Below are 23144 nucleotides of genomic sequence, written 5' to 3'. Positions count from 1 at the left end.
AACTAGGGCTTTATAATGTCTCAGAAGCACATCACTGCTTTTATATTCCAACCCTCATGAGATAAACGACAACTTTACATTCGCTTTCTTAATCACGGACTCTACCTGCAAGTTAACCTTTAGAGAATCCTGGACCAACACTCCCAGATCCCTTTGTACTTCTGCATTGCAAATTTTCTCACCATTTAGAAAATAGTCCATGCCTGTATTCTTTTTTCCAAAGTGCAAAACCTCACATTTGCTCACATTGAATTTCATCAGCCATTTTCTGGACCACTCTCCTAAACTGTCTAAATCTTCCTGCATGCTCCCTACCTCCTCAGTACTACCTGCCTGTCCACCTATCTTCGTATCATCTCCACCTATCTTCGTATCATCATTTCAGCATTGGTATCCCTAAATAATGTGATTTTGTTTGTGATTTTTTAATGAATGGTTCAAGAGTGAAGTTACATTGGTGTAACTGAACATGTCAATGTTGCGTAAATGAACATTAGTAATATACGTGTTATTTAGGAAGTCGATCACTTCATCTGTAAATTAATTTAGATTTTCCAGATAACATATGCTGTTGAAAATTACATCTTTTATCTTCCACTTGGAGTTAGGTATAATAAATCAAACACATATAACCATTTCTGTACTTCATACATGACATTTTAACAAATGTGCTTTTCATATTCTTAAGTCCAGTTCTTTGTGTTTCAGTGATATATTCCAAGAGGCTTTTATTTGCAGATGACCTTCAATAATATGAACTTTGCACTCTAATAAAAAGAACCTTTTACTGTGTTTTAATTATAATACGTAGGGCTCAAATGAATTTAAACATTGTTACAAGTGCATGGTCAATGATAGCTTTAAAATAAAAAGAAGTCTACTTAAGGAGGTGATTAAATTTTCACCCACAGGGTAATGTCAACATAATGCTAAATAAAATATATGACCAAATATGAACGAGTTACCTGTACTTTGGTTGGTGAGAATCAAAAAGAACTTGGCGTGCAGTTGTATTGTCATGTTCTGCAAAAAAGCTGAACAAAAAAGGACATTTATATTATTTACATAATTCATACATTAAGCAGGTGAAGGGATGAACCAGATTTTTTTTAAGAAAAAACTATAGCTTATAATTTATACTTACACTAAGTTATAAAGCCCCAACATCCCCATTCCTCTGAAGTCAGTCTTTGGGTCTTCACCTTGGAAACCTATTTCACACCATTGCTTGCTAATTCGACCACTCAATGTTACATCAGGCCGGAGGAAAGTCCACAGCTGACAGATTCATAGAGAAGAAAAAAAACTTAAATTAATACTGCAAGATGAACATACCACATAAAAGAGAAAAAGTGAATTTAAACTATTATTAGTGTCTGCATGGCAGAAAATACAGCTAACACTGGTTTAATAGTCCTAATGTGTCAAAAACACAGTTGTTAATCACTTCCCTGCAGGAAAGCATACAAGGGTGGGCTGTTTCCCAGACCTGCATTATTTTTACACATTAAAAACTTATTGAAAGTAACTAGTTCAACATCACTTTTCTAACCGATGACTCTTATTCACTTACTCTTGCATCCCTCTCTCAATGCTATCTGCTTTCAGCAAACCATGTTTCTAGCTTCAATTGCTTCAGTGTTTGTCACTCTTAACATTCCAGCTCACTGCTTCCCCTGTTTCCTTCCTCCCAATTTTTGATTTTCTCGCCATTTCATTCTTCAACCTTCCATTGTTCACTGATTACCTCTCCTGAGCTACTCAGTTCCTCCTGCTCTCAACCCTCTTGCTGCTTCCCTCCCACCTCCTTCCTCCAAGCTCTTGCTCACAGGAGATGGAAATGACGAGCCGTAGTTGGGGCTAAGAAAGGGAAGTTGCAACCAGGAACAAGTTAGGAAAAGTCTAGCGAGCAAAGACTGAGAAAGAGTGAGAAATAGTATAGAGAGGAGTGAGGGTGTCTGGAGAGGTGGCAAGTGAAATGGCAGGATGATTTTTAAAAAATGAGCATTTGCAGTTTCACCACAATTCTTAAAGCATGCACAATAACTGAGCTCAAATGGAAGCAGTGCCGTTTGAATAAGTTGCTAACAAACCATGCCAAAATAAAAGTACATTTTAATACAATGATATCTAATCATCTTGCACTACCACTATGCTGTATGTTTGACTTCAAACAGATCAAGCAACTCAGAACTAGGCACTCATGAGGTACTGTAAGAAGGTTTTATTAATCTATTTTTCCTGATCAACCTGCTCAGAGATGTTATTACACACGTCTGCAGCAGGTGGGACTTGAACCCAGGCCTCTAGACACAGGGTAAGGATACTACTGCTGCGCCACAAGATGGTCCATGAGACATTGTAATTTCCTAGACCTAACTATTTTCAGTTGCTTCATCAATAACATTCAGGATATGAAAGAGCATTTCCAAATACTTACTATGATCAAGCAGAGTCAGTGTGGCTTTATGAATGGGAAATCATGCCTACCAAATATATTACATTTCTTTGAGGTGGCAGCAAGCAAGACAGATAAAAGGGAAGGTGGTGGATGCACCATACTTAGCTTTTCAGAATGTGTTTGAAAAGATGTCATACATTAAGTAAGGTTTTGGAGGTACAACAGCGTTTTAGGCAGAGATAAGGAGGAATTTCTCTCAGAGACTAGTAAATCTATGTAATTATTTATTGGAAAGACAGCAGTACAGGCTGGATCATTAAGTATATTCAAGGCTGATTTTTTGACCAGTAAGGTCACCATGGGCTATGGGGAAAGAAACAGCAAAGTAGAGTTGAAGATTATCAGATTAGCCATGATCTCATTGAATGGCAGAGTAAACTCAATAAGTCGAATGGCCCAATTCTGCTCCTGTACCTTAAGATCCAATAGAACTGGAGATGTTTGCACAACATTCAGGATTCCTCAAATTCTGATATAGCTTGTCTCCATATGTAACAAGCCTGACAACATTCACGCTTGGGCTGATAAGCACCAAGTAACATCCATGCCTCAATGCACAAGGCAATGACAATCTTCAAGAGGCGATCTTACCATTGTCATCAAATGCCCCACCATCAATGATCCTAGGGTTACTATTGACGAGATCCTGGACTGGTCAAGCCATTTAAATGCAATGGTTACAACAGATTAAAGGTTAGAAATTCTGCTATGTTTGAATCACTTCTTGTTTGACACTTACATTCTCTATTTTCGTAGATGGGTGCAGGTCCAACAACACAAGAAGCTTGACAACGTCCAGGGCAAAGTCATTCACTTGACTCGCACCCATCCATCATCACTGATTTACAGTGACAGTAGTGTGAACCATCTAAAAGATGCCTGGCTGAAACTCACCAAGGTTCATTCTACAGCATCTTCCAAACCCACAACCTTTACCACATGGAAGGACAGGGGCAGAAGATATTATTGAGACAGACCATGATAGAGTAGCTTTTGAAGGCGTTCTGAAGCTACATTCAAAACAGAAAAAAACTGGAATCCCTCATAAAATTTTGATGAGATATGATGACCCATAGTGTCGCCAGTGTTTGGGGGGTGAGTTGCTGAAGAACCCATGAGGTCCATTTTGACCAAACACACTATTTTGTGAGGTCTCTAGAGTATTTGATCACAGATTGTACTGTTACCGCTGTCTGTGTCAATATGTATTCTGGATGTTAAGATATAAGTATTGAAGGCTGCTTTTCTTTTCCAACATTATGTAGTAAAGTTTACTGTTGTTTGTTCAAAACTGTAGAATCTTGTGGCATCATTTTCAAGTACCAGGATTCTCAAAATTTGTTCTCTTTAAGAGAAGATTTCTGGTCCAGAACCATATTGCAACGTAAATTCGACATTCTATTCTGTGATCATAAAACTTCTAAAAGCATCCTCTTTTCTAAAAAAAACAAAGTCATAAATACCTTTAATTCAGTGTAAAAGAGAGACCAGGAGCATGCCAGAAACGTGGAGGTTTTAGAAAAGGAAAAAAAATCAATTAATCTAAGAAACGGATGCAAAATCTAACATGAAACTTGCAGAGTTTAACATACAAATTTATTGTCATTTAGCAAAAGTTCCTTACAGGCTACAATAACAATGTTTGACACATGCTGGGAAATGAATGAATGAACACAGAAAATTCCTCAGGCTCTCAGGAGGTCCAGAAGCTTTCATTTTCCTTCTGCTCACTTTTTTTGGAAATGAATTTTGGTGACAATTCTATCTTCCCCATTTTTATCTCTTTCAGGTCTTTCTTTTTTTTCCAATGCTGGATCATTACTTTCATTTTACTTGACATCATATCCCTTTAGTCATGAAAATTCTCTCACTTTATCATTGTCCTTCTATTTTATTCTTCCCTCTCTCCCTTGTCTGCACTTAACACTTGTTACTTTTATTTTAGTGCCGTTGGAAAATTCTGAACTGGACACACACTCTCCTTCCATGAATACTGACAGACCTTAAGTCTTTCCAGTATAGACAAGTTATTTTAATGGAAAGTGGTTCATAGGGAAATTGAACAAAAAACAAATAGGAGAAGCAAATAAAAAAAGTATGATATTAAAAGGTAATCCTAAGTATTCCACAGGCATATCCACTTATCTCAGATCCAGTGCTGATGAGAAAAAAGGTTTTTTGAATCTTCAACACATGAACTTTATTGTCCAGGTATTCACCATCACAGGACAGTCGCTATGCTCAATGGCACAACTGAATTGTATAAGGGGAGGCAATGGCCTCATGGTATTATTGCTGGACTGTTATTCCAGAGACCCAGATAACCCAGTGTTTGAAACCTGCCATGGCAGATGGTGGAATTTGAATTCAAAAAAAAATCTGGAATTAATTGTCTAACCATGACCATGAATCTACTATTGGAAAAACCCATCTGGTTCACTAATTTACTTTAGGGAAGGAAATTGCCACCCTTCCCTGGTCTGGCCTACATGTGATTCCAGACACACAGCAACAGTGCAGACTCTTAACTGTCCTCTGGGCAATTATCCATGGGCAATAAATGCTGCTTGGCCAGTGATGCCCTCATCCCGTGATTGAATATAAAAAGTAACATCATCGAGAAGTTGATTACTTTGGAGCAACACAAACATTGAGATAACAAAAGATTTCACAACAGATCAGTTAAGTGTAGTGATTGACTACTTTTGTGTTTTTCTAAAAAGTTTATTTTTGAGAGTGTAATTCAGCTCCCTGATAACAGGAAAAGGAACATATTAAGTATTTCTACACCATGTCAAATGTACAATGGGTTAGACACCTGGCAGTTTACTTATCTCCACTAAATCGTGTATTTAAGTAGTAATTTTACAACTTTCATCCCTTGCCACAACTACATGACTTGTTATTAAATGTTTAAAAATTAATAAATAACTAGGTTTTAAAACCAAAAATGCTTAGCTAAATAGTGCTCATGCATAACCACTTGTTAATAAAGCAACTTTTGTACATTTCCACTAAGAGATTTTCATGCAAATGTTTTTATTTAAAGAAAGCAAATCGTTCAATTTGCAAAATATCATTCATTCTATATATACACAATAAGTCATCTAAATTGGCTCCAATTTTTCTTGTTACTGAAAACATTGCCAAAAACTGCAGCAAGGTTCTCTAGGACCACTGCAATGTTTAGTCAAGGGACTTCTCTAGATGGTGGTACAGATTTTGTCTACTTATAATAGTCCTTTCATAGGAGATCGTACTGCTATTAAGTCAGTGAAAGCCATTGGAATGACTTGGCAAAGTTGTGAGAAACTGGAAAATTGACTCTGAAATACCTTGAATTGGACAGCAAGGTGTCATAGTGGTTAACACTACTGCCTCATGGCACCAGGGAAAGTTGTGCAGGGTTAGTTGGATTGGCCATGCTAAATTGCTCTGTAGTGTCCAGGGATGTGTAGGTTAAGTGGATTAGCCATGGTAGATCAGCTTACTGGGGTGGTGGCGAAGTGGGGCACTGGGTCTGTGTGGGATGTTCTTCTGAGAGTCAGTGCTGACTTGATGGGCCAAACTGTCGGGTTCTATGATTTTATACAATGTAAAACAATGGTAAAAAGAGGAATAGGGTTGACTAAGGCAACTATATTTGCTCAGGAAAAAGATTATGCCAAAGTCATAGCAAAAGAGGAGATGACTGATTAGTTAAAAATTGAAAAGAGAAGGTATCAGATACACTGGCTGTATGCCAAGTTGATAAGTCACCAGGATCAAATCTCAAGTATGACAGGAAGATAAGAGTTGAAATTGCAAAGGCACTGATCATAATTTTCTATTTCTCTGTGCGTACATGCGTGGTGCCACAGAAACGTGTAAAAGTTGTACCTGTGTACAAAACAAAGGGGAACAAAGGCTGGGAATTCTGCGGTTTGTAACTCTCCTCTTGACTCCCCAAAGCCCAGCACTCCTTACGCTGTACAGACATACGTTCACTTCTGGCACCAATGATGCGATGTATCAGTAGTGTATATCACCTGAAAGATTCACTCCAACAACTCACCAGGGCTCCTTTCACTTTCCAAATCCAGGACCTCTACATTTGGATGGACAAGAACAGTAGACACATGGGGATACCATGACTTGCAAGTTGTCGTTTAAATTGCATACCAATCTGATTTCAAGTCATATAGTGTTCCTCCAATGTCACAGTCAAAATCCTGGCACTCTCTCCCCAACAGTATGGTTGATGCACCTCCTTCTGGAGGTGCCAGGAGGTCACCAGATCACCTGGAGGGTCTTTAGGTATGGACTAGTGCTGACCTAACCAACAACTTCCACATCCACAGAAAGAATGAAAAAAAGTAAAAGTTAAAAAGAAATTCAATTCTAAAGAGTGTGTATGAAAAGAGGGACCTGGAAATAGATGTGTACAAATCACACAGACAGATTCAGAACATGGTTAATGAAATGTACATGATCCAGAACTTAAAGTAGGTATTAAGTACAAAGGTAAGGAAGTTATCATAGACCCCTATAACAGACTGGCCTTTACTGGGACTTTGTGCCATTCTAGGTACCATACTGTACCTGGGTTACACGATGGCTCAGTGGTTAGCACTGCTGCCTCACAGCACCAGGGACCTCGGTTCAATTCCAGGATTGGCTGACTGTCTGTATGAAATTTGCACATTCTCCCGGTGTCTGCGTGGATTTCCTTCTGGTGCTCTGGTTTCCTCCCAGGTGAATTGGCCATGCTAAATTACCTATAATGTCCAGGGATGTGTAGGTTAGGTAGATTAGCCATGGGAAATGTAGGGTTACAGGGATCTGGGTGGGATGCTCTTTGGAGTTGGTGTGGATTTGTTGGGCTGAATGGCTTGTTTACACACTGTAGGGATTCAATGTTACCTACGAAAGACATGAATATGCATAAGAAAATCGCATGAAAATCTTCAGTTCTGAAGATAGATCAGAGAAGTGTACATTAATTTCCTTGGAAATGAGGAAAGTTGACAGGAAATTTGATAGAGGCATTCAAGATCAATTTGGGTCTGAACAGAAAAGGTAGGGGATAAAAAGAATTCCCTCTGGTGGAGGAATCGAGAACTAGAGGTCAACAATTTAAGGTTATTGATAAAATAAGGTGGCATGAGGAAAAGCTTTATGCAGCATGGGTCAGGATCTGGAATCCACAGCCTGGGAACATATATGCAGATTCAATTGCAGCTTTCAAAAGAGAATTAGATCATAAAAGGAAAAAGAAAGAGGACTACAGCAGAAAAGAGGCAAGATTGGCACGAGTGACTTTTCTTGCTGAGATATATATATATCACAGGCTGTTGGTCTCCTCCAGTGCTGTAATTATTTTATGGCACAACGATACTCAGATGATTTACAAAACAGGGAACCAGAGGATTTTTTAAAAAAAAATCACTCATGTGACATGGGTATCACTGGCTGGCCAGCATTTCTTGCCCATCCAGAGTTGCCCTCGAGAAGATGGTGATGAGTGGCCTCTTTAATTGCTGCAGTCCACATGTTGCAGGTAGACCCACAATCCCAGTTGAGGGGGAAATTCCAGGATTTTGACCCAGTGACAATGAAGGAATATCGATATACTTCTAAATCAGGATGGTGAGTAGCTTAGAGGGGACCTTGCAGATGGTGGCATTCCCACATATCCCGTTGCCCTTGTCCTTCTAGGTGCAGGTGATCATGGGACTAGCTGGTGCTACCTAAGGATCTCTGGCAAATTTCTGCCATGCATCCTGTATACAGTACCCATTGTTGCATAATGGAGACAGGAGGGAGTGGATATTTGTAGATGTGGTGCCAATTAAGCAGGCTACTTTGACCTGGATGGCGTCAAGCTTCTTGATGGTTGTTGGAGTCACACCAATCCAGGCTCGGGAAGAATATTCCATCACACTCCTTGTAAATGATGAACAGGCTTTGTGGAGTCAGGAAGTGAGTTACTCCCTCAGTACTCAAAGCCTTTGACCTGCTCTTGCAGCCACTGTATTTAAGTGGCAAGTTCAGTTGAGTTTCTGGTCAATGGTAAACCCCCAGAATGTTGATCATGGGGAATTCAGTATGACAACACCATTGACTATCAAGTCACAGTGATTAGATTGTCTCTTATTGGAGATGGTCATTGCCAGGCATTTGTGTGGCATGAATATTACTTGCCACTTGTCAGCCCAAGCCTGGATATTGGCCAGATCTTGTCACATTTGAACATGGACTGCTTCAGTGTCTGCGAAAAATTAGAATTAGGAACATAAAAAGACTTTAAAAAGCACATTTCATGTGGCTAATATTGAAAGGAATGGCACTGTATGGCAGAGGAAAGGAAATATTAAAGCAAAATAGGCAGTGTCTCCATACACTGACCTTCAACAGAGTTTCTTCATGGTGTGGATTTTCTGAATCATACTGATCTCTGCGGAGTTTTTCAACTTCTGCAATCAATCTCCTATATCCTACAATCTGTAGGAGACAGGCTTGCAGAGAAATCCCAAACCTGGACAGAATAAATTAGGAGTTTCAGTTCATTTAATATTGAGAAACAAATACTATTTACATGTACTATTCATTTCCTTTGTCATGGCTTGGCAACAATCAGTGCAATATTCCCTCTAGCTTTATGTTAATACTACTTTGTGCCACCAATTATATCACGAGATCACAAACATGCATCTTACGTGCGACGCAACTGCCTTCAGTGGCCTCAATCGCTTTGTCATCATGGCAGTGAGATCTTGATTAAAGATTTTAGCTCCCTCCTCATAATTTCTTGTCTATCATAAATGAGGACAATCCTGAATCAGTTCCTCAAATGTATCAAAATTCACTGTAGGTAAATTTACCCCTTCGTGCTGTTGAAGCAGAGATACAGGATCTGACAGGAGAGTGAGATTAAAATGAAGCCAAACGTTTATGTGGCTTTGATTGCAAGAGTAAACATGTTCAACCACAGTTCCTGTCCCAATAGCTAACTTGAGACTCCTATAAACATGCACATGTGGTAAAAGACATCACTGGCACAGGAGCCAGTTTGGAGGCTTGTGATGTCCTTTAATATTTATCTTAAGTCACTGAAGCTGGTAGCACAGAGTCAACTGACACTTTTAAAAGTTAATTAGACTTGGCCTCAAATAGTGAATGATTGGAAAAGCTTATAATAATTGGATAAATTAGTACATACAGATATATTCTATTCATCTGTTTATAATAATAGAACAATAAATTCATTACTCCCTTTTTTCCTTTCCACTTCTCTCCTTGTTCCCTTTTTTCTCTTCCTCCTTCTTTCTCTCTTCTCTCCTCCACCCACTCTCATCTTCCCAAATGCCTCCTCCAATTTCCCCAACGTGCGACACTATTTGAATATGAAAATTTAAATTGGTTTTGATTGTCTACATACAATGACATGGGATTGACGAATACAATATTGCTCTTGAAACTATAAAGGTTTAATGTTTAACATGTGATTTATCACAGTATTTTGAAAAAAAAGTCTCATCCTAATTTGGAACGATGGGAAAACATCTGCCCCTTCAAGGCCACCACTACCTTCTTCTGGTAACCATTCATTTTGTAAGATTGAAATTGCATCATTTCACAGTAAACAGATTTACTACATACACATGAAAACAGGCGGCACGGTGGCTCAGTGGTTAGCACTACAGCCTCACAGCACTAGGGACCCGGGTTCGATTCCAGCCTCGGGTGACTGTCTGTGTGGAGTTTGCACATTCTCCCTGTGTCTGTGTGGGTTTCCTCCGGGTGCTCCGGTTTCCTCCCACAGTCCAAAGACGTGCAGGTTAGGTGGACTGGCCATGCTAAATTGCCCATAGTGTTCAGGGGAGTGTGGGTTATAGCAGGATGGGTCTGGGTGGGATGCTTCAAGTGGCGGTATGGACTTGTTGGGCTGAAGGGCCTGTTTCCACACTGTAGGGAAGCTAATCTAATCTAATCTAAAAATTGGCATAAGCCTCAAAAATCACTTGCAAATTGAAGACTGCCATACGCAGCAAATTTTCACGTTCAGTTTTGAATAATTATGCTATGAAATTCAGTTTGGGACAGATCCACTTTCAGGAAAAGTAATATTGAAAGAGCAATTGCTAGGAACTGTGTGTAGGAGGATTGTGTATATTATGCATGTGAATCTAAAAACCGTAAGAAACAGAAGCAGCAGTAGGTCATTTGGTTCCTTGACTCTGCTCCACTGTTCATCAGGATCATGACTGGTCTGACATTCCTCATTCCCACTTTCCTGTATCCCTTGATTGCCCTACTCATCAAGAATCTCTTTCATCCTTAATTATACACAAGCATTCTGTCCCTGTGGCTCCGTAGCAATGAGTTCCAAGGCTCTTGACTTTCATCAAAGAAATTCCTCCTCACCTCAGTCTTAAACTGGTGTCCTTAACTGTGGGACTATGCCTTCTGGTCCTAGACTCGCCCATGAGGGGAAACATCCTCTCAGCATTTACCTTGTGAACCCTTCAGAACCCTATATATTTCAATGAAATTAATCTCATTCTTCTAAATCGAACAGCGTGCCAACCTGCTTAATCTTTGCCCATGAAACAGTCCCTCCATACCAGGGATCACCTTAGTAAACCTTCTTTGAATTGCCTCATGTGAAATTATGTCTTTGCTAAAATAAGTCTAAAACTGTTCACAGTACTCCAAATGTACTCTCACCAGCACCTTGTACAGTTGCAGTAAGACTTCCCTACTACTCCCATGACACTGCTAAAAAACCATTGAAAATGTACAGTATAAGTTTTAAATTCCATTACTGTGGATTGGTATCAGGATTAATTTTTTTCAGTCGCATGATGTTATCAACAGTCCTTTCGATATCGTCTACATGGGTTACCACAGCAGATTGGAGTAGCTGCCAGAAAGAAAGAGAACAATAAGACATAAACTATTAGTCAACTAGAAAATAGTTCAAAATTGATTTAAGCAATCTATATTAGATGATGTCATGGTGCATTTACTGATTTTAGTGAGGCACAAATATCAAAATTGAATGACTTTTCAAAATTAATGTTTATACTGCCTGCTCACATTGGTTGTAAATGAAGATTTGACTAATAGAATAGAATTAAATATGACTATGCGGGAAGAAGGGAGGCGGGGGAACTGGGGTGGTGATGGATGGCAGTTTCAGGAAGATAGAAAAACCTCAGATACAGTCAGGGAGATGAGTTACCTCTAGGAAAGTTCAGAAAGGTAGGCAGGTAGTGCAAGATTCTCCTGTGGCTAGCCCCACCTCAAACATGTGCGCTGTTTTAGAAAATGTAGGGCATGATGACCCTCAGGGCAATGTGGTACCAGAAACTTGGCTGTCAGTGCTAAGACTGGGTCTACTGTAACGAGGCGTATGTCAGGTTCCATGCAGTCAACTGTGATAGGGGACTGTCTAGTCAGGAGCACAGATAGATGTTTCTGCGGCTGACAATGAGACAGAGTGGAGTGTTGCCTCCCTGGTGCCAAGGCACAGGATGTCTTGGAGAGAATGCAGAATATTATCAAAGGGTGACAATAAGGAGGCAGCGTGAACATCGGCATTGGAAGAGAACAGGACGAGGTTCTGAAGGGAGAGTATAGGGAATTAGGCAGGATGTTAAGAAGTAGGTCCTCAAGGGTAGTAATATCTGGATTACTCCTAGTAATAGCCAATGAGAAAAGGAAAGGAAGACAGAGTAGATGAATACGTGGCCGAGAACCTGGTGAATGGGGCAGGGATTCACATGTTTAGATTATTGGAATATTTTCTAGGGTAGAAGTGACCTGTATGCGAAGGATGGGTTGCACCTGAATTGGAACAGGACCAATACCTAGGTGGGGATATTTGCTAGTGCTGCTCAGAAGGCTTGAAACTAGTAAAAAGGGTGGCGGGGGGGGGGGGGGGGTGGAAAAGAAGGGAAGGGTACCCAGAGAAAGAGAGAAAATAGGTACCTGAGGCCAGTACAATTGAGAAGAGGAGCAAGACAAATAGTCAAGGCAGGCAAGAGCTAGGCAGATGACGAGGTAGGATTGATAAATTTAACTGCATTTCATTCAATGCCAGGCTATGACCATTGCCAATAAGAGACAGACAATCTAACCACCACCCCTTGGCATTCAATCGTGATGCTATTCCTGAATCCCACCCCTATCAACGTTCTGGGGTTTATCATTGAAAAGCAACTCAACTGGACTAACCACATAAACATCCTCTCTGATGAAGGGTCTAGGCCCGAAACGTCAGCTTTTGTGCTCCTGAGATGCTGCTTGGCCTGCTGTGTTCATCCAGCCTCACATTTTATTATCTTGGAATCTCCAGCATCTGCAGTTCCCATTATCTCTAACCACATAAACATAGTAGCTACAACAGCAGGTCAGAGGTTAGGAATGCTGCAGCGAGTTCTTCATTTCCTGATTACTTAAAGCCTGTTCACAATCTACAAGGCACAAGTCAGGAGTGTGATGGAATCTTCCCCACTTGCCTGGATGAATGCAGCTCCAAAAACACTTAAGAACCTTGACAACATCCGGAACAAAGCTGTCCACTGGCTCCGCATCCACTCCCTCCGACACCAACGCTCAGTAGCAGCATGTGTACTATCTACAAGATGCACTGCAGAAATTCACCAAAGATCCTCAGAGAGCGACTTCCAAACCTGTGACCACTTGCAGTTAGAAGGACATGAGCAGTGGATACATGGGATCACCACCACCTTCAAGTTTCCTTCCAAGCCACTCACTGTCCTAACTTGGATATATAATTGCCATTCTTGCTCACTGTCACTGGGTCAAAATCCTGAAATTTCCTTCCTAATGGCATAGTGGGTCTACCCACAGCAAGTGGACTGCAGTAGTTTGAGAAGGTAGCTCACCACCACCTTCAAGGGCAATTACAGACCGGCAATAAATGCTGGCCAGCCAGCAAAGCCCATATCCCACAAATTGAATGGGAAAAGAAGAGGAGGCCTGGCAGGTAAGGCAGAGGAACTCAGAGCATTGTTGGGAACATAAGACCGGAGTATCAAAACTATTCCAGAAACCTGGCTCAGGAAAGGCCAAGACTGGCAGCTTAACCTTCCAGGGTATGGACGCTATAGGAATGATAGAAAGGGAGGCAAGAGAAGAGGGGAAGTGGTGTTTTTGGTTAGGGATAATATTGCAGCTGTACTTAGGGAGGATATGCCTGGGAGATCATCCAGCAAAGTTATTTGCGTGCAACTGAGAAATAAGAAAGGGATGACACCTTGTTGGGATTGTACTAGAGGCTCCCTCCCCAGTAGACACCGGAAATTGAGGAACTAATTTGTAAGGAGATCTCACATATCTGTAACAATGATAGGGTTGTAACGGTAGGGGATTTTAACTTTTCAAACATAGACTGGGACTGCCATAGTGTTGAGGGCTTGGATGGGGAGAAATTTGTGCTAAAGAAGTTTTTCATTCAGTATGTGCATGTACCTACTAGAAAAGGAGCCAAGCCTGACCTTCTCTTTGGAAATAAGGAAGGACAAGTGACTGAGGTGTCAGTGGGGGAGCACTTTGGGGCCAATGATCATAATTCTGCTAGTTTTAAAACAGTTATGGAAAAGGATAGGTCTGATCTAAAAGTTAACGTTTAAACTGGAGTAAAGCCAATTTTGACGGTACTGGCAAGAACTTTCAAAAGTTGATTGGGAGGAGCTATTTGCAGGTGAAGGGATGGTTGGAAAGTAGGAGGCCTTCAAAAATGAGATAATGAGAGGCCGGGGCAGTATGTTCCTGTTAGGGTGAAGGGCAAGACTGGTGGGGGTAGGGAAAACTGGATGGCTAGAGAAATTGAAGTTCTGGTTGAGAAAAAAAGGCATTGAGCAGGTATAGACAGCTGGGATGGAATGAATTCCTCAATGAGTATAAGGTCAGTAGGAATATACTCTAGAGGAAATCAGGTGGCAAAAACGGGCATGAAATTATTTTGGCAAATAGGGTTAAGAAGAATCCAAAGGGATTCTACAAATATAAATATATTCAGGCAAAAGAGTAACCAGGGAGAGAATCAAACCTCTGAAGATCAACAAGGCCATCTATGTGTAGAACTGCAGGAGATGGGTAAGATACTAAATGAGTATTTTGCATTAGTATTTACTATGGAGAAGGATATGGAAGAAAGAGGATGTGGAGAAATAAACAGTGATATCTTGAAAACTGTCCATATTACAGAGGTGGCGGTGCTGGGTGTCTTGTAATGCATAAAGGTAGATAAATCTCTGGGACTTGATTAACTGTATACCAGAACTTTGTGGGAACCTAGGAAAGTGATTGTTGGGCTCTTTACTTAGAGATTTGCATCATTGATACCCGTGGGTGAGTTGCCGTAAGACTGGAAAATGTCTAATGTAATTCCATTATTCCAAAAAGGTGGTACGGAATAGCCAGGAAACTATAGACCGATGAACCTGACATCAGTGGTTACTAAGTTGTTGGAGGGTATTTTGAGGGACAGGGTTTATCTGTATTTGGAAAGGCAAGGACTGATTGGGGTAGTCAGTACGGCTTTGTGTGGGAGGTTTTGTCTCACTAACTTGATTGAGTTTTTTGAAGAAGTGACAAAGAAGATTGCTGAGGCCACAGCTGTGGACATTGTCTACACGAACTTCAGCAAGGCATTTGACAAGGTTCTGCATGGTACACTGATTAACAAAGTTATATCAAAAGGAATCCAGGGAGGGCTATTTGGATACAAAATGGGCTTGAAGGTAGGAGACAGAGAATGGTGGTACAGTGTTGTTTTTCGGACTGGAGGCCTGTGACTAGTGGTTTGCCACAAGGATGTGTGTTAGGTCCACTGCTTTTTGTTATTTATACAAATGGTTTGGATGTAAATATCGAAGGAATGGTTAATAAGTTTGCAGATGACACCAAAAGTGGTGGTGTAGTAGACAGTGAAGAAGGTTATCTCAGAGTACAACTGGACCTTGATCAGTTGGGCCAAGAAGTAGCAGATAGAGTTCAATTTAGATAAATGAGGTATTGCATTTTGGTAAGGCAAATCAGGGGAGGGTTTACACAATTAAGGGTAGGGTCCTGGAGAGTATTGCAAAATAAAAAGATCTTGGCATGCAGATTCATAGTTCCTTGGAGGTGGAGTCACGAGTAGACAGTATACTGAAGGTGATGTGTGGGACGCTTGCCTTTATTGGTCAGTGCATTGAGTACAGGAGTTGAGATGTCATGTTGCAGCTTTACAAAGCATTGGTTAGGTCACTTTTGAAATATTATGCTCAATTCTGGTCTCCCTGCTATAGGAAAGATATTGTTGAACTCAAATGGGTGCAGAAAAGATTTGTAGGGATGTTGCCAGGGTTGAAGGGTTTGAACTATAGGAAGAGGCTGAATTGCCTGGGGCTATTTTCCCAGGAGCAGAGGCTGAGGGGTGACCTTATAAAGGTTTATAAAATCTTTTGGGGTATAGATAGGGTGAATAGTCAAGTTCTTCACGCCGGAGTAGAGGAGTCCAAAATTTGAGGACATAGGTTTAAAGTGAGAGGGAAAAGGTTTAAAAGGGACCTAACAGGCAACTTTTTCACACGGTGGGTGGTGTGTATGTGCAATGAGCTGCCACAGGAAGTGGGGAAGGCTGGTACAATTACATTTAAAAGGCCTCTTGATTGGTACATGGCTAAGAAGGATTTAGAAAGCTACAGGCTAGGGACTAGAATAATTTTGGATGTCTGGTCGGCATGGGTGAGTTGGACTGAAGGGTCTGCTTCCATGCTTTACAACTTTATGGAGAGCCAAACTATACCAAAAAGCTCCAGCTATCTGACTAAGACTGGATTCTTAACGGTATTTCCATTCACTAATTCCTTCAAAATTGTTAATGTTTTGAAAATTTTGACTCATGGACTTTTGGAAAAGGCCACTTTCTAATGGGTGGATTTAACAACCAAATCCATCAATTAGATTAAAAAAAAGTGAATCCATCAGTGAGTTAATCATTTACTAAACTGCCAGGTTTAGCATGTTAAGCATGTGATACAGGTTTAGCTCGAAAGCATCCAGATAGGATAATCCAGAAGGTTCATATATAACAGCTATTAACAGTATTTGACAAGAAATACTAGCAAACTGTAAGATGGTTTTCATGGCATAAACATTGGCATCACTAAGACAGTTGGTGAATAGGCAGCCAAAGTGATGAACGAGGAGCATATAAGTGATAGCATTTATCTGCTGTTATGTTGTTGCAATTTCTCTTGGTGTACACAAATAATTTTGATACAATCAATGGGGGCAAAAATTAATAGTACCTGGCAAAGGATACAGGATCATGCTGTGTAATGAATCCTAATCATTTGAATATAGGTCAGGTTCCACAACAAATTTGTGCTAGCTGCTGCATGTAGCTAGAATTAAATGCAGTATTGAATGGCTGCACCCATTAGCAGGATGCTAATTAGGATCCAAAATTAGTATTATGCTGTGCTACTTAAACTGACTTTGTATTTCTTAAAGAAGTGATGTACTGTAGCAACAGCAGATTCTTGGAGTTCTTCTACCCATAGATCCAATTTGTGAAATGGAAAGGAATAACTCCACATGGAAAACACAGGGCTTCAGGATTCAGACATTCATGGAAAGTGGCGGCGGGGGAGGAAGATGGGGAATGTGATTTCCCATCTTTTATCTGCAGAACTCTCATGCTGAAAAGACACTGAAGCAGATACCCGTGACAGGTAATTGCCAAGTGTTCAGTCGATGGAACTGGAAGCGGTGTTACCATTAATTTCATAACTTCACAACAGTGGACACAATTAACGATTATATCTATCTTCAAAGGCTATATCTCACATTGCTAGCTTGCTCAAATCACCTACTACTTATCTGTGCATAACACTGAATCACATTGCGTACATAACATGCATATGCTCTATCTCACTCATTCAAGCTTAGCCCGCTTGGAAACCTCGCACCACATCACTCAGTTTGCACACACTGATACAAATTCCACCATGACAACTATATCACCAAAGCATATTGTATAACAATGAGTGACATATATCTTTTTCTTCTAGGAAGAAATTGAACAGAACTGAAAGAAGCAAGAGCCAACAAGACAGCCAAAATGATAACTGCACATCCTCACCGTTTTGAATCAGATGGTGCTCAAAATCATTGAAGTGACTGTTCCTGAGGTCAGGACCAGCAATACACCCAAAACCAAAGATAACAGCAACCTCATCCCTAATCCTTGTCACATCCCACTGTTGCCTCATTCAAGGTTGTCTTGAATTATAATTGCAAACAGTATGAATATGTACCTTTACTTTAATTCCTGTCCCTCAGGCTAACTTTATTGCTATGCTAAATAAAAACCGAAAGAACTGTGGATGCTTAAGTTAGGAACAAAAACAATATTTCTGGAAAAGCTCAGCAGGTCTGGCAGCATCCATGAAGGAAAAGAAGAGTTAACACTTCAGGTCTGGTGACCCTTCCTCAGAGCTGATGGTGGCTGGGAAAACATCAGTTTATGTGCAGAAAAAAAAGAGGAGGGAGATGGGGTACAGAGTAAATGATAGGATAGAGCCTGAAGAGAGAGAAGAGCAGTTGGACGAAGAGTTGATAATGATCGTCTTTGTCTGTCCAACTTCTCTTCTCTCTCATCAGCTCTATCCTATTGTTTACTCCCTACCCCAATCCCCTCCCCTTTTTTCTGCATATAAACTGATGTTTTCCCCAGCCACCATCAGTTCTGAGCAAGGGTCACCAGACCCGAAGTGTTACCTCTTTTTTTCCTTCACAGATGTTGCCAGACCTGCTGAACTTTTCCAGAAACTTTGTTTTATATCTCTACGTTATCTTCCTTTTGGATACATCAAAAATTGCAACCTGGTCAGGCAGAGGAGGAAGACCAAGACAATCATACTGAAGATAGATCACCACTTGATTTCATACTGGGTGTCACTGGCTCGAATACTGAAATTATATTTTTCTTAGATGATAGCTTTGAGGCTTGATCTGCACAGTGAGTGAGACATTATACAAGAGTGCTGCAGTGAAAACTTGGGGCAACATGATTCTAGTTCAGCTCATTGGAGATCAAGGTTGCACAAAGTTCTGCTGCAGGAGACTGATGATTTTGATTGGCAAATTTTCAGAACGTTGCTGATGGTGTTCACAACAAAATACTTGATGCATTGTGAAGTCCTCCAGAAAGACTGCATTCAATGAAGGAATTGAATGCCTTGTCACAAGAGTCTGTACAGTCTAGAGTTACTTTCAAGCATGGAAATGGTGGTTAACTTCCTCGATACGAAGCAGATCTAATCGAGATGCACTGTGTAGTGGCCGACATTTTAACTTCCACGTAGACAAGCAGTTTCCAGTGAAGGTTTGAACACAGCTATGGAATTTATGCAAACTCAGACTTAAGCCATAGTGACTCTTTTTAAAGTCATCCAGCAATCTGTCCAGTTCAATACTAGGATTGCCGAGGGGCTACTCCAGGCAAGTGGCAGTCTTCTGTTCTTGAAGAATGGCACTTGTCATTCTGCCCACACCCTCCATCACTCTCTCCAAATCATTTGCAATTTATTTCCACAAGCTACGTGGCGGGTACCGGGAAAGCACTGTGTAGAACCATGAGTCACAAAAGCACAAAGACAGACAGGCACACAGGAAACTCAAGAATTACTAGATTATAACTGGGTACAATATGACATGAGTTAATTTCTAAATCTGGTTCTGAATTTACTTTATGTTGTTGTAAGTTTTGCGCGCCACCAAACTGTAAAAGAGAGAATGTAAGCAATGAAGAGCTGCTAGTGAATTACAAATTTAAGTGAACTTTTAATCTAGAGTACTATATGTAATTTCTGATACATGGGTTTGCAGTTATGAGATTTTATTTGAATTAATTATTTGTGTACAAGCCTGCCAGAGAGGTTCCTATCTCTCTTTCTCTTTTACCTCATCTCATTACACGTCTTGTGCTCATTTTCCAAATCATACTCTCCTCCCACGTCTGGCCGAAACCGGTTTGGAAAGTTCGTGAGAAAATACTTCAGCACCTGTCACACTACACCTTGTAGTCTTTTCAAACTTGAAGCAATCATAGAAAACTTCAAAACATACAGATAGGTAGTTGATCATCCCTTTAAAAAAGTGTTGACTGTATACATTCGTAGTGCTTTAAGCTCACATTGCTGAGCATGGCTTCAGATCATGCGTTGACTGGACCATTGAGCTATAGAATAGCAGTACCTGGTATCAGATCACCATTTTAGACTAACTGAAATCATGACCTGCTGGCTCTGTATCTCTGATGGATGCTTACTGCATGCACACCAACACCTGCATACGATGGTACTTGGTATACTTCACGTAAAAAGTGCAAATGTGCACTATAGCTTATACCTTAGGACTCTACCATCATCCGTAAGGATCCAAAAGAACAGGTGCTATGAAACCAAATTTCTAATTTCTTTTAAAATAAAACAAAAAATCCAGATCTTCAGAGACTGCGTATGACACACTCTATGGATTCAAGATAACACAATCGAATGCAATCAAAGAAACGAGGGGTCAGGATGATCAAATTGATTAATTCCAGCTTTGTTGTCATAAAATATTGGTTTTCTTTTAACTTGTAGGGTAACAAGTTTGTATTAGAAGGATCACCAGTCTTGAAACGTTAACTCTGCTTTCTCCCCTCAAATGCTGCCAGATTTGTTGAGTTTCTAATTTCTTATATTTGTTTACTAATAAGTAAATAATTAGAAAATGTTTTGTTCCAAATTTAATTGAACTTTCAATGTACTACTTTGTGTTGTAATTGATTATATGTAGTCTATTGAACTGCTAACTAAGGAAAAATGTTTTGACACTTTAATTATGAAAAAAATTAGCTCAATGACAGCAAAGATATAATAGAACAAACCTAACTTAGTGGAAAATAAAAAGCAGGTAGTAAGTAAACAGATTATGCAGCAGAGTGGTTACGAAAAGAGTGTTTTGAAGCAGCTGCAAATGTTGGAAATTTGGCAAGAACTCAATGCAGATGAGAAAATTTCTTTTGGCGCTAATCCTTTTCATGATCTATGTAAGGTCCAGGCAGAATTTTTTTTTTAAATGTAGTATTTTCATATTAACATGTGGAATAAGCAAATAAAATTTACAGAGTGAAAAATAAATAAAACATGATGAATAACTTCAACCAAGATATAGCACATTGGGTTATCCAAATTTAGATGTAAGTCAGTGGGATAATTGTAAGGAATTCTATAATTGGAGTGCAGATGGCTTCCTCAATAAGTATGTTTGACAGTCTCTCATGGTATGTTATGTACCAGGTGGCAGTAGGCTCAAAAGTCTATTGAAGAGATGAGGAGATGATCCAGCCATTGTGATCCATTGAGACCAGTAACAGACAAGAGTAGGAGTAAGGTCCCGTTTGAAGATTCCCAGCAACCAGCAGCTCAGATTAAAGAATAGGACCTGAAGGGCTGTGATCTTTGCATTATTATTCAAACCACGTGGAAATCGTTTTACAGATTTTTTTGTGCAATTTGTGGAATAGTTTGGGGGAAAAGGGGTTTCACTGTGTGTAACACTGGTACCAGTTCTGGGGAAAAAAAACAAGTAATTACTGTTGGAACGGGGGCTTCTATCAAACTGGGTTAGGACAGGGGTCAGAGTGGAAACTATAAAGACAGGTGGTGACAAGAATTAAAAGTAGTAATTTTGTGGGGGCTAACGGGAATAGAAAGGTAGGGAAAAGAGTGGTCAGGAGCAATGTGGGCTTTTTAAAAAAAAATTAATTCATGGGATCTCAGTGTCATTGACCAGGTCAGCATTTATTGCCAATTTCAAGTTGCCCTCAAGCAGGTGGGGGTGAGTGCCTTTTTGAGCGCATTCAATGCAAGTATCCCCACAACGCTTTCAGGGATGAAATTCCAGGACTTTGATACAGCAACTGTTAGGATTGGCAATATATTTTCAAGTCAAGCTGATGGAGTAGCCTGGAAGGGAAGTTACAAGTGGTAGTGTTCCCATGTATCTACTTCCCCTGCTCTTCTAGATGATAGCAATTGTGGGTTTGAAAGGTGCTGTCTAAGGACTTTTGCCGAATTAGATGGTACAGACTACTGCTCCTGTGTGCAAAAATGGGGTGAATGTACGTCAATGTGGTGCCATTTGAATGGACTGCTGTGTGCTGGATGGTGTCAAGGTTCTTGAGTGACTTTGGAGCCAAACTCATCCAGCCATTCTACTGACTCGTGCCTTGTAAACTGGGGCGTCAGGTGGCGAGTTACTCACTGCGGGATTTCTAGCCTCTAACCTGCTCTTGTAGCCACTGTATTTATATAACTAGTTCAGTTCAGTGACTGGTCAGTATTGATATTGGGGGATTCAGTGACGGCAATGCAATTAAATGAAAAGGGGCAATGATCAAATGGTCTCTTATTGGAGATGGTCATTGATTAGTATCTATGTGATACAAATGTTACTTTATCATTTATCAGTCCAAACCTGTTTATTGTCTAGGTACTGCCAGATTTGTACATTTACTCCTTCAGTCAGTGTCTGAGGTGTTGCAAATGGTCCTGAACTTTGTGCAATCAGTGGCAAATATCTGTTCTTCTGACCTTATGCTGGAGGCAAGCTCACTCATGAAGCAGCTGGAAATGACTATGCTGAGAACATTTAACAGGGATTTCCTCTGTGCTAGTTAAGACTCAACCTACACAGACTTTTGCCCCAGTTCTCAACAAAGCTACATTCAGTCAAACATGGCCTTGATGTCAAGGGTGGTCACTCGCACCTCCCTTCTGGAATTCAGCTCTTTCGTCCATGCTTGAACCAAGGCTATAATGAGGTCAGGGTCTGAATAGCCCTGTAGTCTCCAAATTGACTCCAAAGTGAAAATTAGGAAATGACAGGCATGTTGATTATTTAGTTTGTACAAGTATATATGGTTGAGCAAAGGATCAGCATGCTGAAAATTCCAAAAAACTAATAATGATTCAGAGAAAGGAACTCCTCAAAATCAACAGAAGCCAAACCTAGATGAAGAAAATAATGGTACAAAACATAGATCCTTAAAATGAGATTGCTTCTATCCCACGACTTTAAAGATTATAGATGAGCACATGAAAAAAGGTCCTAACTATTACACTCCAAAGTTCCCAATTTTGAAAGTATGCTTCTGGTTAGTAAATTGCACACCTCTTTATTCAAGAAAGGTGATAAAGGGATATGAAGTGAGGCAATCTGAAGCTGAGTGCAATTTAGTGCACCTATTAGGAAGAGCTAGGTTAAACAGAAATCAATTGTGAGGGGTCAATAAGGATAATTTCCCCATATCCAGTAGATTATTAAAATTACTAACCAGAAGGCTATCATTAGGAACTTCAGTACTTAAAGATATTGGTTAATTTTATGAAAAGTTTTTGTCAGCGAAGCATGAAAACTTAGATGTAGGACAGTACGGAAATTTGCCAAGGCACTGGGACCACAAGAACCTTTTGTGTTTAAGGATGAACTCAGTCATGGCAAAAAGTGAAGAGCTTTAGTCTTTTTAGTGAAGCTATGTGTGTGCAAAAGTCGGCAATTGGAATGTTGTCTTTGGCCTCTTTGGAAGGTAAGACTTTGGAATAGTAAGAGACATAAGTGAATGTGAAAA

The 23144-nt window shown here is 40.2% G+C and overlaps 1 protein-coding gene across 3 annotated transcripts in view; it reads right to left on the bottom strand.

Moving 5' to 3' along the window:
- Positions 1-23144, bottom strand: part of elmod1 (ELMO/CED-12 domain containing 1) — a 68208-nt gene that overhangs the window by 30984 nt on the left and 14080 nt on the right. For all 3 annotated transcript variants that reach the window (XM_048532740.2, XM_059646633.1, XM_048532739.2), the window contains 4 exons: positions 11269-11366; positions 8849-8978; positions 1145-1278; positions 966-1034 (listed from right to left, as the gene is read on the bottom strand). In XM_048532740.2, the coding sequence (XP_048388697.1) occupies positions 966-1034; positions 1145-1278; positions 8849-8978; positions 11269-11366 (431 nt within the window). The remainder of the gene's footprint in view (positions 1-965; positions 1035-1144; positions 1279-8848; positions 8979-11268; positions 11367-23144) is intronic.

Source organism: Stegostoma tigrinum, chromosome 6 (genome assembly GCF_030684315.1).
Source record: "Stegostoma tigrinum isolate sSteTig4 chromosome 6, sSteTig4.hap1, whole genome shotgun sequence".
Classification (NCBI taxonomy): domain Eukaryota; kingdom Metazoa; phylum Chordata; class Chondrichthyes; order Orectolobiformes; family Stegostomatidae; genus Stegostoma; species Stegostoma tigrinum.
This window is presented reverse-complemented; position numbering and strand designations above follow the sequence as displayed.